This window comes from Carcharhinus amblyrhynchos, chromosome 13, assembly GCF_965287045.1.
Source record: "Carcharhinus amblyrhynchos chromosome 13, sCarAmb.v2.hapA, whole genome shotgun sequence".
Taxonomy (NCBI): domain Eukaryota; kingdom Metazoa; phylum Chordata; class Chondrichthyes; order Carcharhiniformes; family Carcharhinidae; genus Carcharhinus; species Carcharhinus amblyrhynchos.
In genome coordinates, this window is record NC_137336.1 from 71,498,284 (window position 1) to 71,511,801 (window position 13,518).

At 49.9% G+C, this 13,518-nt stretch overlaps 1 protein-coding gene across 1 annotated transcript in view; it reads right to left on the bottom strand.

The window, feature by feature from the left end:
- Nucleotides 1–1,576: 1,576 nt before the first annotated feature.
- Nucleotides 1,577–13,518, bottom strand: part of LOC145351974 (kin of IRRE-like protein 1) — a 107,565-nt gene continuing 95,623 nt past the window's right edge. Inside the window, exons 13-15 of the mRNA XM_080201818.1 lie at nt 12,264–12,403; nt 12,006–12,083; nt 1,577–3,859 (exon numbers count right to left, since the gene is read on the bottom strand). Of these exons, the coding sequence (XP_080057944.1) occupies nt 3,422–3,859; nt 12,006–12,083; nt 12,264–12,403 (656 nt within the window). The 3' untranslated portion in view covers nt 1,577–3,421. The remainder of the gene's footprint in view (nt 3,860–12,005; nt 12,084–12,263; nt 12,404–13,518) is intronic.

Below are 13,518 nucleotides of genomic sequence, written 5' to 3' on the forward strand. Positions count from 1 at the left end.
GTCAGTACTGAGGGAGTGCTGCACTGTCAGAGGGTCAGTACTGAGGGAGTGCTGCACTGTCAGAGGGTCAGTACTGAGGGAGTGCTGCACTGTCAGAGGGTCAGCACTGAGGGAGTGCTGCACTGTCAGAGGGTCAGTACTGAGGGAGTGCTGCACTGTCAGAGGGTCAGTACCGAGGGAGTGCTGCACTGTCAGAGGGTCAGTACTGAGGGAGTGCTGCACTGTCAGAGGGTCAGTACTGAGGGAGTGCTGCACTGTCAGAGGGTCAGCACTGAGGGAGTGCTGCACTGTCAGGATCAGTACTGAGGGAGTGCTGCACTGTCAGGATCAGTACTGAATACATTGCTTGCTTCCTCCCTGCTCCCACTTTTGCTTTGCTCCCTGTGCTTTTTCACCTGCCCGATGCTTGATCCGCCCTTCCCTTACCCTCCTTGTCCCTCCAGTCCTCCTCCTCTGCCCTCCTATCTCCATCCATGTTCAGAACTCTGTTGGTACCAGCAATGCGTGAGGCAGTCTCCCTACTCCCCACATAGCCCAGCAACCCCCTTACCACAGGCCCTTCTCTCGTGGGCCCCCAACTCCAGCTCTTCTGAAAGTGGCCTGTGGGTCAGGGAGAGAACCTGGTGGGTAAAGGTATGAAGGCGTCCAAGAGACACTGGCTTCCCTGTTCCCGCAATGTTTTAAATATAGCAGTGTTTTAAATATAGATTGACACCAACAGCTGCACCTTGCTGACTTGAAACACACAACACTCTCTAAGCCAGGCCTAATGCCAGGCTGCTCTGATGGCAGTTTAACCCTTTCCTGGATACCTCCCTGTCTCTTTGTCCCCCGCACTCTCCCCCTCTTTCTTTGTGTCCCTGTTTCTCTTTCTTTCTACTCCTTCTCTACTTATTCCTTCTCTATTGCTCTTTATCCCTTAAGCTGTCTCTTTCTGTCTCTCCCTCTCTGTTCCTTTGTTCTTTCCGTCTTTCTCTTGTATACCTTGCTATCTCCCTTTCCATCTCTCAATCTCCCCTTTCTCCATCTCTTATTCTCTATCTCCCTTAATCACTGTCCTTCTGTCTCTTTCAGTCTGTTTACCTGTCACTGTCTTTATCTGTCTCTCTTTCAGTCTCTTTACCTGTCACTATCTCAATGTCTCCATCGCAGTCTTTCTCCATCACTCATCTGTGTATTAGCCCCATTCGCTCCATCTCACACTTTGTCTCTTTCCCCTGTCTCCATCGATCTCCCCACCATCTCTCTCACCCTTGTCTCCCCCCTCCCTCTTCATTCCTCACTTGATCATTCTCTCCATTTCTGTCTCTTCTCTCTCCAGCTCTCTTTCGATTGTTCTCTCTGTCTCATCTCTCTAGCTCCAAGTCAGACAGGATGAAGGAGCCTGTTAGTGGAATATGAGGCTATTCAGCCCATTGTCTGGTGTTCTTCAATTTAGGATGACTCATTGCTCTAATACATCCTGCCCTTAGCGTGGCGCGCAGAGTCCTCTCGGAAACACACAAGAAAGCTGGGAACAGGCCCACCTTCATCCACAGATATTAAATTCAGCACTGACATACAGCCAGGACAAGAGTCAAGTTTCAAATTGGTGTTTAATTTTTAAATTGTTCTTCAAATCTGAAAACAGTGACAGGGCCGTAAGCTGCCGATGGTGCCAGTGAGCTGGAGTAAAGAATGAAATCCCTCACTGTCTGCTTTGTGCTTCAATTTGTATGGAGGGACCATCACAAGATGGGAGGAGTAAGAGGACGGAGCCAGAGATAAACAGAGAGCTCCTGTCCCAGACATAACACTCCCAGGACAGGTGCAGCACAGGGTTAGATACAGAGTAAATCTCCCTCTACACTGTCCTATCAAATTTGTACTGTGTGAATGGATTGGGAGTTGGAGGGAAGGTCTAAATGTCGGAGTGGTTGAGCCACTGATGGCTCATAAGCTCCAGATCTGGTCTGTTTGCAGGGAGCTGGGAATGGGGTTGGAATGTTTGTCAATGACAATGAGGAATTAGGGAAGGAGAGACTCGCACACTGTGACCATCAACTGCAACGTCCCGTGTGTAGGTGAGTGTGGAATGTTTACAGTTTAGCTTTGCCCCAAAATCAGACAGCAACCGAGCTTCACAAATTTGTCAGTGCTGGGATTTTAGGTGCAGTCGCATCTGTGATAGAGTGATAATATATATATATATATATTTATATAAATATATACAAAGTTTATATAAAATACCGCAGCAGGTAGAAATATATACAGACAGGTCCAGTAGGCTGGAAGGAGGTGGGCATTACCCATCGCTGATTGAAAGGACAGAGAGCATCTCAAAGTGGGAGAGTTGTCGGAGACTCACTGGCTGTAAACTCAAGAGGTGGGGGTTGCTGACCAGGTGGGGTGGTGGGGGCAGCACAGATGGGGAATCAGCAGAGCTGGGTCATTAAGAAGACATGGGGAAGTTCACCAAATTTGAACGGAGGAGAATTGGAGGGAGGGATATTGGAGGGGAGGGGAATTGGAACAGAAGGAACGGATCCTCGCTCTGGACGTGTTTCATGGAGCAAGTTATAGGGTGTCTTTTATTAACAGGATGTGGGCGTCGCTGGCTAGGCCAGTATTTATTACCCATCCCTAACTGTCCTTGAACTGAGTGGTTTGACAGACCGTTGCAGAGGGCATTTAAGAATCAACCCACATTGCTGCGTGGTTCTGGAATCACATTAGGTCAGACTAGGTAAGGACGACAGATTTCCTTCTCTATAGGATATTCGTGAACCAGATGGTTTTTTCAACAATTAGCAATGGACCGATGGCCATCACTTATTTTAATTTCTGACTTTTAATTTCAGATTTTTATTGGATTCAGCTCTGGCCGCCAGTGGGATTTGAACCCAGGGGCCTCTGGATTGTTGGGCGGTGAAAATACCATTATGTCACTGACTACCCTTCCCGCCCCATCACAGCGAGACGCTCTCACTGTCTGAATCGGCTTAATACTGACTGGTTGCCTTGAGAAGCCCCACCTTCATTTCGTCACCCCGGATGCTGCAATGCTGATTGATCACGATTCGAAAGGCACATGTAGGGAGGGCATTAATTGGTCCTTCATCATCCCCTTTGAGCCCGTGGGGGAGAGTGTGGCGGGGAGAGGAGGTAGAAGAAGGGATGAAGCTACTTCTCTTTTCCTCATCCTTAATTTCCTCCTCAACCCCCCGCATTCCTGATCCCGCCCTTTGCCTCCCTCTCCAAAGGAGCAGTCTTCATTTGCCCTTTTACGAGTTGACTATACAGTGCGCTCATTGGCAGATTGCGCGGGAGATATCCACGGTGAGGTGGGGAGGGGGGAGTGCAGGGGTGGGCGGAGAGGGTTAGGAATTGGGCAGTCTTCCACTCAGGTGTGTGTGTGGGGAGGGGGCGAGTGGGGAGAGCATCACACGTGCGTCTGCATGCGTTGCTGATAGGGCCTCCCATGCTCCGATTGCTGCGAGGAGGAATACGAGTAGCGTGACGCTCCGGTGAACTTGGCGGCAGGGTCGAAGAGGCGCTCCAGGTTACCCGGCCGCCCATAGCCCGCCAGCCCACAGGGCGGGTAGCCCGGGTAGCCATAGGCATCGAACGAAAGCTGGCTGGCCCCCTCCCCCCCGCCCCCCGGGGCCTCGCCCACGTAGTCCGGCAGGCGCCCATAGCAAGAGGCGGGCAGGGGGGCGCCAGTTGCCGTGCCGTAGCCGCTGGCGTGAGAGAGGCGGGAGGGGGGCCGGGCTTCATAGCGGGGTCCAGGGGGAGCCGGTCCATAGTCCGCATAGAGCAGCGTCCGTGATGGCAGCCGATCGTCCTGTGCTCGCACGTTGTAATAGCCGTTCGTCGGGTCCTGAGGCAAATTGGGGAGAGGAAAATAAAAGATGGGGGGGGTCGGTTAAAGGCGGGTGACATGTCAATCATCCTCCATACATTTTATTGCCATCACTCTCACGCCCACCAAAACCCACCACATCGCCATGGCATTGTTGGTAACTACACCTCTTTAAGTGCTTGCCAGTGACCTGTACAATCCTGGATTGCCTTCTTCACCCCCAAGCCACCCCACCAAGGTTTGCCCCTTGAATGATTAATGCTAACTCCTTCTGCCACAGGGAACACAGAATAGAAACAGGAGTAGGCCATTCAGCCCATTGAGCCTGTTCCACCGTTCTATATGATCATGGCTGATTGGACACTTCAGTGTCTTTTACACACACTGCCCCATAATCCTTTATTTCATTGTTAATCAGAAATCTATCAATCCCTGCCTTAAACTTACTCAGTACATAAGAACATAAGAAATAGGGGCAGGAGTAGGCCATCTAGCCCTTCGAGCCTGCCCCGCCATTCAATAAGATCATGGCTGATCTGTCGTGGCTCAGTTCCACTTTCCCACCCTCTCCCCATAACCCTTAATCCCCTCTCTTATCAAGAACCCATCAACCCGCTTCTTAAAAATATTTAGCGAGGCAGCCTCCACCACTTCAACGGGCAGAGAATTCCAGAGATTCACCACCCTTTGAGTGAAGAAGTTCCTCCTCAACTCCGTTCTAAACCGCCTCCCCTTTATCTTGAGGCTGTGCCCCCTAGTCCTACTGTCTTTTTTGAGCGGGAAGAGTCTCTCCACCTCTATCCTATCCATCCCATTCATCATCTTATACGTCTCAATGAGATCTCCCCTCATTCTTCTAAACTCTAACGAGTACAAGCCTAGTTTATTCAGCCTCTCCTCATAGCTCAATCCCCTCAACTCCGGTATCAGCCTAGTAAACCTCCTCTGCACTCCCTCCAGGGCCAAAATATCCTTGCACAGCCCTCTGGGGAAAGATTCATAACCCTCTGTCGAAAACAATTCTCTTCATCTTAGTCCTAACTTAGTCCATATTTTGAAATTGTGCCCCCTGGGTCTGGGAACCCAACCAAGGAAACATCTTACCTGCATCGACCCTGCTTATTCCTTGAAGTATTTTGTAGGATTCAGTGAGGTCACCTCTCATTATTTGAAATATCAGAGAATACAGGACCAGTTTTCCCAACTTCCCTTCATAAGACAGCCCTGTCTCCCTGGAACAGGTCTGGTGAACCATCATTGCACCCCCCTTCATGGCAATAATATCCTTTCTGAGGTAAGGGGACCAAAGCTGTACCCGGTACTCCAGCTGTGGTCTACACAAGTTCCTATACAGTTGAAGCAAGGGCTGGAAATTTTACCAGCTCACCTGTCCTGATTCTGGGGCAGGTGGGTCAGAGAACGCATTCTCCACTGGCCTCAGGTGGAGTCGTACGAGCCTTGGGCAGATGTGCCAATAAAATTCCACCCAATGTCTCACTGCTCCTGTACTCAATTCTCTTGCGATAAAGACTAACATTCCACTAGCCTTCCTAATAGCTTGCTGCACCTACATGTTAGCTTTCAGTGACTTATGGACATCTATACTTTTTAATTTCTTACTATCTAGGAAATAAAATTCTTAAAATAAGAATGAGTGACAAACATGGTAATCTCAGAAAATGGTTTATCTTCAAGGACCAAGAACATTCTGGGAGTAGATAGGAAGAAACTTTTCCCCTCAGTAGACAGGTTAAGAACCAGGGGACATAGATTTAAGGTAAAGGGGAATTGCGAAAACGCTTTTTCAGCTAGAGAGTGGTGGGAATCTGGAACTCACTGCTTGAAAGGGTAGAAGTGGAACCTCTGATAACATTTAAGGAGCATTCAGACAAGCACTTGAAACATCACTGACAGGCAGAAAGCCGGAGCACAAAGGGACTTGGAATCATGGTTCATGAAAGCCAGAAAGCTGACTTACAAGTACAGAAGACAAATGGAATACTGGCTTTTATTTCTGTACAATCATAGAATCCCTACAGTGCAGAAAGAGACCATTCGGCCCATCAAGTCTGCACTGACTCTCTAAAAGAGCATCTTATTTACCCAGACCCTCCAGCCCTGCCCTATCCCTGTAATTACATGCATTTACCATGGCCAGTCCAATAACCTACACAGCTTTGGGACACTAAGGGGAAATTTAGTATGGCCAATCCCCCTAACCTAACATCTTTGGAGTGGAGGAGGAAACTGAAGCACCTGGAGGAAACCCACACAAACACGGGGAGAATGTGCAAACTCCACACAGACAGTGACCCAAGGTCAGAATTGAATCCAGATTCCTGGCACTGTGAGACAGCACCGTGCCGCACTTTTCTAAAAATAAGGAAAACCATTTACTGCAAACCTTTGCCCTTCCAGCTAGCTTCCTCTCTTTTCCATCACTTACTCATCCCAGAAGTCCACCTCAGACAGACCCGGACCCCTTCTTCAAAATAGCACCAACCTCAATTACCCCTTTGGCCTGCCTTTGCTTCCCCCACTCTGTCCCAGCACCTATCTCTCATTTTCTCTCTCTCTTTCTTGACACATGGCTGTCCAAACCGCCAACCCATTGGGTGCCAATCTCTCACCATCCAACCAATCCAAAATTGAAGTGGTTGAAGTATAAAAGAGGGGTTGCTACAACTGTACAAGGTACTAGCAAGGCCAATTTAGAATACTGTGCACAAGTTTGGTCTACGTATTTAAGGAAAGATATGTTATCATTGGAGGCAGTACAGAGGAGGTTTACCAGGATAATCTTGGGTATGGAGAGACTGCCAAATGAGAAAAGGTTAAACAGGTAGACAGATACTCGCTGGAGTTCAGAAGAATGAAAGGCATTATGATTGAAACATATAAGATTCTTGGGGGAGGGGTTGGACAGGGCAAACATGGGGAGGATCTTTCCACTCATGGGAGAATGTTGGACCAAAGGACATAGTCTCAGAATAAGGGGATGCTCATTTGAGATGGATTTGAGGAAGAATTTCTTCTGTCAAAAAGTGGTGAAACTTTGGAATTTTTTGTGGAGGCTGAGTCCTTGAACATTTTCAAGGCTGATTTATCAGTTGGGGAACTAAGGGTTAAAGTGATGAGCAGGAAAGTGGATTTAATGAGTGTTTGATCAGCCATGATCATATTAAATTGATGATATTGTGGGGCGGCACGGTAGCACAGTGGTTAGCACTGCTGCTTCACAGCTCCAGAGTCCTGGGTTCGATTCCCGGCTCAGGTCACTGTCTGTGTGGAGTGCACACGTTCTCCTCGTGTCAGTGTGAGTTTCCTCCAGGTACTCCGGTTTCCTTCCACAGTCCAAAGATGTGCGGGTTAGGTTGATTGGCCATGCTAAGCAATTGCCCCTTAGTGTCCAGGGATGTGTAGATTAGAGGGATTAGTGAGTATAATATGTAGGGATATGGGGGTAGGGCCTGGGTGGGATTGTGTTTGGTGCAGACTCGATGGGCTGAAGGGCCTCTTTCTGCTCTGTAGGGTTCTAGAGTCTATAGTAAATGACAGCGCAGTCTCAAATGGTCAAATAGCCCACTCCTATTTCTTATGGTCTTATGGCCAACAAGGTTTCGGGTCAACAGCTGAAAAATGGAATTGATGGCTTGATAGTTGGCATCAACATCTTAGGCCGAATGACCTTAATTTTGTGTTTTTTACAATAGTGGTGTATACACATGTGGCCAGTGGGCCAACATAGTGAAAGCAGAACTGGAAACTACAAGAGTGAGAAAGTGCGAGGGTGAGGGTGATTGGTCGGGGAATGTTTGACTTGTTTTCCCTCATCGATCTTTCAAATACTGGAATAACTCAATGGCAACTGTAGGGAAGGCTTCAGAATATGAGGTGGAGGGAGGATCCTCCCATCCCACTGTGCTGCTTTTGTAGCGTAGTGGGCTGGGAGATTCGAGTGGAGGCTGGTTTGCGGGCTTCCCGCTGGGTGCCCTGGCCTCTGTGAGTCTACAAGCGCCGGATTTCCGGTGCCCCTGTCAGCTCTGCCCCAGGAATCGGCACAAAGCTGAATAAATTATGAAAATTCTAATTTCCATGCAATTTAAATCCCATTAGCGGGCCTGGGACTGAAGATTCCAGGCATGCTGGTGTCTCTCCACCACCAGGAGCATTTCATTCCAGTGGGGTTTAGTATAGCTCCCCACTTACAGGGAGCTGGCAATCCCACGCCAGTGGAGTGAAGGGAGGCTGTCAAGGTCCCCCCAGAGGGTTGGGCACTGGGGTGGAGGGGGGTCTGGGCATTGCCACCCTGGTGTACCAGCCTGGCCCCTTGGCACTGTCCACCAGGAATTGGACAGTGCTAAGGGGGTCCTGCTGTCACTCTGCATTTGGGCTGAGTGGCAGAGGGAGGGAGGCCAATGATTGGGGCTGGCCATTGGCAATATCTGCTCCAGTTTTACAGAAATACGACACTTGGAATTTTTTTGGGAGAATCGCCCTCCCTCCACCCACTTTGGTTTTTAGAACAGAGGTTCATAAAACATATTGAAAGCCGTAGGGTTTACTCATTAAAATAAATAAAGGTAAACAAGTAAAAGTTAAAGATATACCTAAAACACACATACCTGTGTGATTAACAAAGAGAACTTTTAGTAGTTTAGATTAAGCACAGTAAAGTACACAAGGTAAGTGCAAACCTTTCTTTGGTTTTTCCCAATTTGAATTTGATTAATATATGAATGATGAAGCATTCTTGTTATGAAATTTTCAGCCTGTATTAAATACATTTAATCTTACCCATGGGGTCATGATTAGTGAACAATCCAATTTCAATTGTACGGCCCACTGAGGTGAAGGACGTAAGAACATAAGAAATAGGAGCAGGAGTAGGCCATCTAGCCCTTCGAGCCTGCCCCGCCATTCAATAAGATCATGGCTGATCTGTCGTGGCTCAGTTCCACTTTCCCGCCCTCTCCCCATAACCCTTAATCCCCTCTCTTATCAAAAACCCATCAACCCGCATCTTAAAAATATTTAGCGAGGCAGCCTCCACCACTTCAACGGGCAGAGAATTCCAGAGATTCACCACCCTTTGAGTGAAGAAGTTCCTCCTCAACTCCGTTCTAAACCATCCCCCTTTTATCTTGAGGCTGTGCCCCCTAGTCCTACTGTCTTTTTTGAGTGGGAAGAGTCTCTCCACCTCTATCCTATCCATCCCATTCATCATCTTATACGTCTCAATGAGATCTCCCCTCATTCTTCTAAACTCTAACGAGTACAAGCCCAGTTTATTCAGCCTCTCCTCATAGCTCAACCCCCTCAACTCCAGTATCAGCCTAGTAAACCTCCTCTGCACTCCCTCCAAGGCCAAAATATCTTTGCGTAAGTGCGGCGCCCAAAACTGCACACAGTACTCCAGCTGCGGCCTCACCAATGCCCTATACAGCTGCAGCAAGACCTCCCTACTTTTATATTCAATCCCCCTCGCTATGAAGGCCAGCATCCCATTTGCCTTCCTGACCACCTGCTGCACCTGCAAGCTGGGTTTTTGCGACTCATGCACAAGGACCCCGAGGTCCCTCTGCACCGTCGCCTGTTGCAGTTTTTCGCCCCGTAATTAATAGTCCTTCCTACCATTCTTCCTACCAAAGTGGACCACCTCACACTTGCCAACATTAAACATTAAATTCCATTTGCCATTTCCTGGCCCATTCGCCCAGCCTATCTAGATCCTTCTGCAGACTCTCCACACCCTCCGCACAATTTGCCGTTCCCCCAATCTTGGTGTCATCAGCAAATTTCGACACCCTACACTCGGTTCCCTCCTCCAGATCATCTATATAAATGGTAAAAAGCTGAGGCCCCAGCACCGACCCCTGGGGCACTCCACTAGTCACCATCCGCCAATCCGAATAGCACCCGTTGACCCCCACTCTCTGCCTCCTATTTGACAACCAATCCTCTATCCACGCTAACACCCTACCCCCAACTCCATGTCCCTCGACCTTCTGCAATAACCTCTTGTGAGGTACTTTGTCAAACGCCTTCTGAAAATCTAGAAAGACCACATCCACCGGCTCTCCTCTATCCACCGCCCTAGACACATCCTCATAGAACTCCAGTAAATTTGTCAGACACGACTTCCCTTTAATGAAACCGTGCTGCGTCTGCTCTATCAAGCAATTCCCTTCAAGATGCCTCGCAATTTCCTCCTTAATGACAGATTCTAACATTTTACCTGCCACAGACGTTAAACTAACCGGCCTATAATTCCCCGCCTTTTGCCTGGCACCCTTCTTAAACAACGGCGTAACATTAGCCGTTTTCCAATCATCCAGCACTTCCCCGGAATCCAGCGACGTCTGGAAAATAACCACCAAGGCATCCACTATCACCTCCACCATTTCTTTCAGAACCCTCGGATGCATTCCATCTGGTCCTGGGGACTTGTCCACAATCAGCCCCTCCAGTCTGTCGCGCACCGCCTGTCTAGTAACAGTAATGTCATTCAGGCCCTCCAGTCCTACCACCTTTCCATCGCTAACACCCGGCAAATTATTCACGTCCTCCTCCGTGAAGACTCACTCGCTAACTGAGGCTGCCATCGCTGCCTTAAAGGGTTAATGCAGGCAGTGTGGTTGCTGTTGTTCCCGGAAAGGGCAGCATTTCACAAGAAAAGGTAATTAATCAGTTTGAAAGAAGCTGGAAACGGTTTTGGCGGGGGGGGAGTTAATAGAACATAGAACATAGAACATTACAGCGCAGAACAGGCCCTTCGGCCCACGATGTTGCGCCGTTGGCGGTGCAGTTACAAAATGGTCACAAGGTGGTTTATAGGTTTGAAAATAAATGCTGGGGAGTATTAGAATTAGACATTGCACTCCTCCCACGTCAGTCAGAACAACACTTAGGGGAGGGGAGGGGAGGGGTCTTGGAGGAGAGATTGTAGGGTAGGAGGATTTGAATGGAGTGGGATTGGGGGGAAGAAGAATTTGAGGGGAGTTCAGAGAGCGTTCACTAGGATGATCCCCGGTGTGGAAGGATTGTCTTATGAGGAAAGCTTGAGCAGATTGAGACTGATTGGAATTTGGTGATCTCATTGAAACAAAAAGGATTAAGGGGGCTTCACACGGTAAATGCTGAGAGGATATTTCTCACGGGAGAGTCTTGAACCAGAGGGAATAGCCTCAGAATAAAGTGGGCACCAATTTAAGATGAGGAGGAATTTCTCCTCTGTGGCAACTGTAAGGATGTCTTCAGACATGTGAAGCTGTGGGCCTTGGCCACAGACAGCTGTGGGAGGAGAGTACAAATTATATACAAATCATCATGTGTTTAAGGCTGAATTAGATTTTTGCAAAGCAAGAGAACGGAAAAGCGGGAAAGGGGACATGATGTACGTTGGATCAGCTATGACCCTAGTGGTTGACAGAAAAGACTCGGGGGGCTGAATAAGCTACTCGTTTTTCCTGTTTCATATGGTCTTTTGGAAGGGGGGTTGGAGGATGAGACAATTGAGGGAGGGGGAGTGGAGATTGGGGAGGGGGGAATGGAGAGGGGGGGTGGAGAGGGAAGGGAAGTGGAGGGGGAGGGGGAGTGGAGGGGGAGCGGGGAGGGCGAGTGGAGGGGGAGGGGGAGGGGGAGCGGGGGGGAAGGGGAGTGGGGAGGGAGGGGGAGCGGGGAGGGAGGGGGAGGGGGAGCGGGAACGGCGGGGGGAAGGGGGGGAGGGAGGGAGAGGGGGAGCGGGGAGGGAGAGGGGGAGCGGGGAGGGAGGGGGAGCGGGTAGGGAGGGGGAGCGGTGAGGGAGGGGAGTAGAGAGGGAGGAGAGTGCGGAGACGGAGGAGAGTGCGGACAGGGAGGGAGCGTGGAGAGGGAGGGAAGGGGATTGGAGAGGAAGGGGATCGGAGAGGGAGGCGATCGGAGAGGGAGGCGATCGGAGAGGGAGGCGATCGGAGAGGGAGGGGGATTGGAGAGGGAGGGGGATTGGAGAGGGAGGGGGATTGGAGAGGGAGGCGATTGGAGAGGGAGGGGGATTGGAGAGGGAGGGGGATTGGAGAGGGAGGGGGATTGGAGAGGGAGGGGGATTGGAGAGGGAGGGGGATTGGAGAGTGAGGCAATTGGAGAGGGAGAGTTAAAGCTGAGGCTGAGGGAAGGGATCCTGTACCTTCAGCTCACAGTCCTCACGGGTGTCCAGAGTGTCCGAACGGAGATCTGCTTTCAAATCCATGTCGTCCTGGAAAGCCTGTGGGGACAGACAGAGTGTCAGCAGGAAGCTGGCCAGCTGGCTGGGCATCGTCAGATATACGACTGTTTCCTAGACAGGATTGAGCAGTGTCTGGTCATCTCATCCTCACAGACAGACAGACAGCAATTTCGTTCCAGTAGACAGTCTGTACAGAAAAACCTGCAGAAAGATTCATACCGAGTACATGGCCTTTAACACACGTGTTGCAGTCGACATGTTTGATTCTTCCTCATCCATCTCCTTACTCATCAGCTGAGAATCTTTGTTCACAGTCTCGACCTTGATATCAGGCTTCCCCAGAGTTACATCCTTACGACCTGCAATAGCAAACAGCCAATGGACATGATATTGTAAATCTCCCTCTACACTGTCCCCATCAAACACTCCCAGGACAGGTACAGCACGGGGTTAGATACAGAGTAAAGCTCCCTCTACACTGTCCCCATCAAACACTCCCAGGACAGGTACAGCACGGGGTTAGATACAGAGTAAAGCTCCCTCTACACTGTCCCCATCAAACACTCCCAGGACAGGTACAGCACGGGGTTAGATACAGAATAAAGCTCCCTCTACACTGTCCCCATCAAACATTCCCAGGACAGGTACAGCACGGGGTTAGATACAGAGTAAATCTCCCTCTACACTGTCCCCATCAAACACTCCCAGGACAGGTACAGCACAGGGTTAGATACAGAGTAAAGCTCCCTCTACACTGTCCCCATCAAACACTCCCAGGACAGGTACAGCACAGGGTTAGATAGAGTGAAGATCCCTCGACACTGTCCCCATCAAACACTCTGCTGTCTTGGATATGGGGGGGGCGGGGGCGGGGGGTGCAAGTGGGTTTTGGAGGGGAGAGCATTGAAGGTGCCGTGGAAGGGAGGTGTCTTGGAGGTGGGTGGGATTAGAGGGCAGCATGGTGGCCAGTGGTTAGAACTGATGCCTCACAGCACATGGATCTCAGATTCTATTCTGGCCTTGAGTGATTGTCTACGTGGGATTTGCACATTCTCTACATGGGGTTCCTCCAGGTTCTCCGGTTTTCTCCCATTGTCCACAGATGTGGTTAGATGGATCGGCCATGCTAAATTGCCCCAAGATATGTAAGTAAGGGGGAATTAGTGGACAAATATATGGGATATGTAGAGTTAGAGGGCTTGGGTTGGGTAAGATCCTCTATCAGAGACTTGGTACAGACAGGATGGGCCGAATGGCCTCTTTCAGCACTGTAGGGATTCTATAATTCGTGTTTGGTGGTGATTGAACTGGAAAGATGGGCAAGGTCAGGAGGAGGTTTGTGGGACAGAGATTGGGGGGTTGGGGGGGGGAGGGGGGGTGCGGTGGGAGGAGAGAGGAGGGGGGCCGGAGAGGAGGGGGGATCGGAGGGGGAGGATGGGGTCGGAGGGGAGGGGGTGTCAGACAGGAGGGGTGT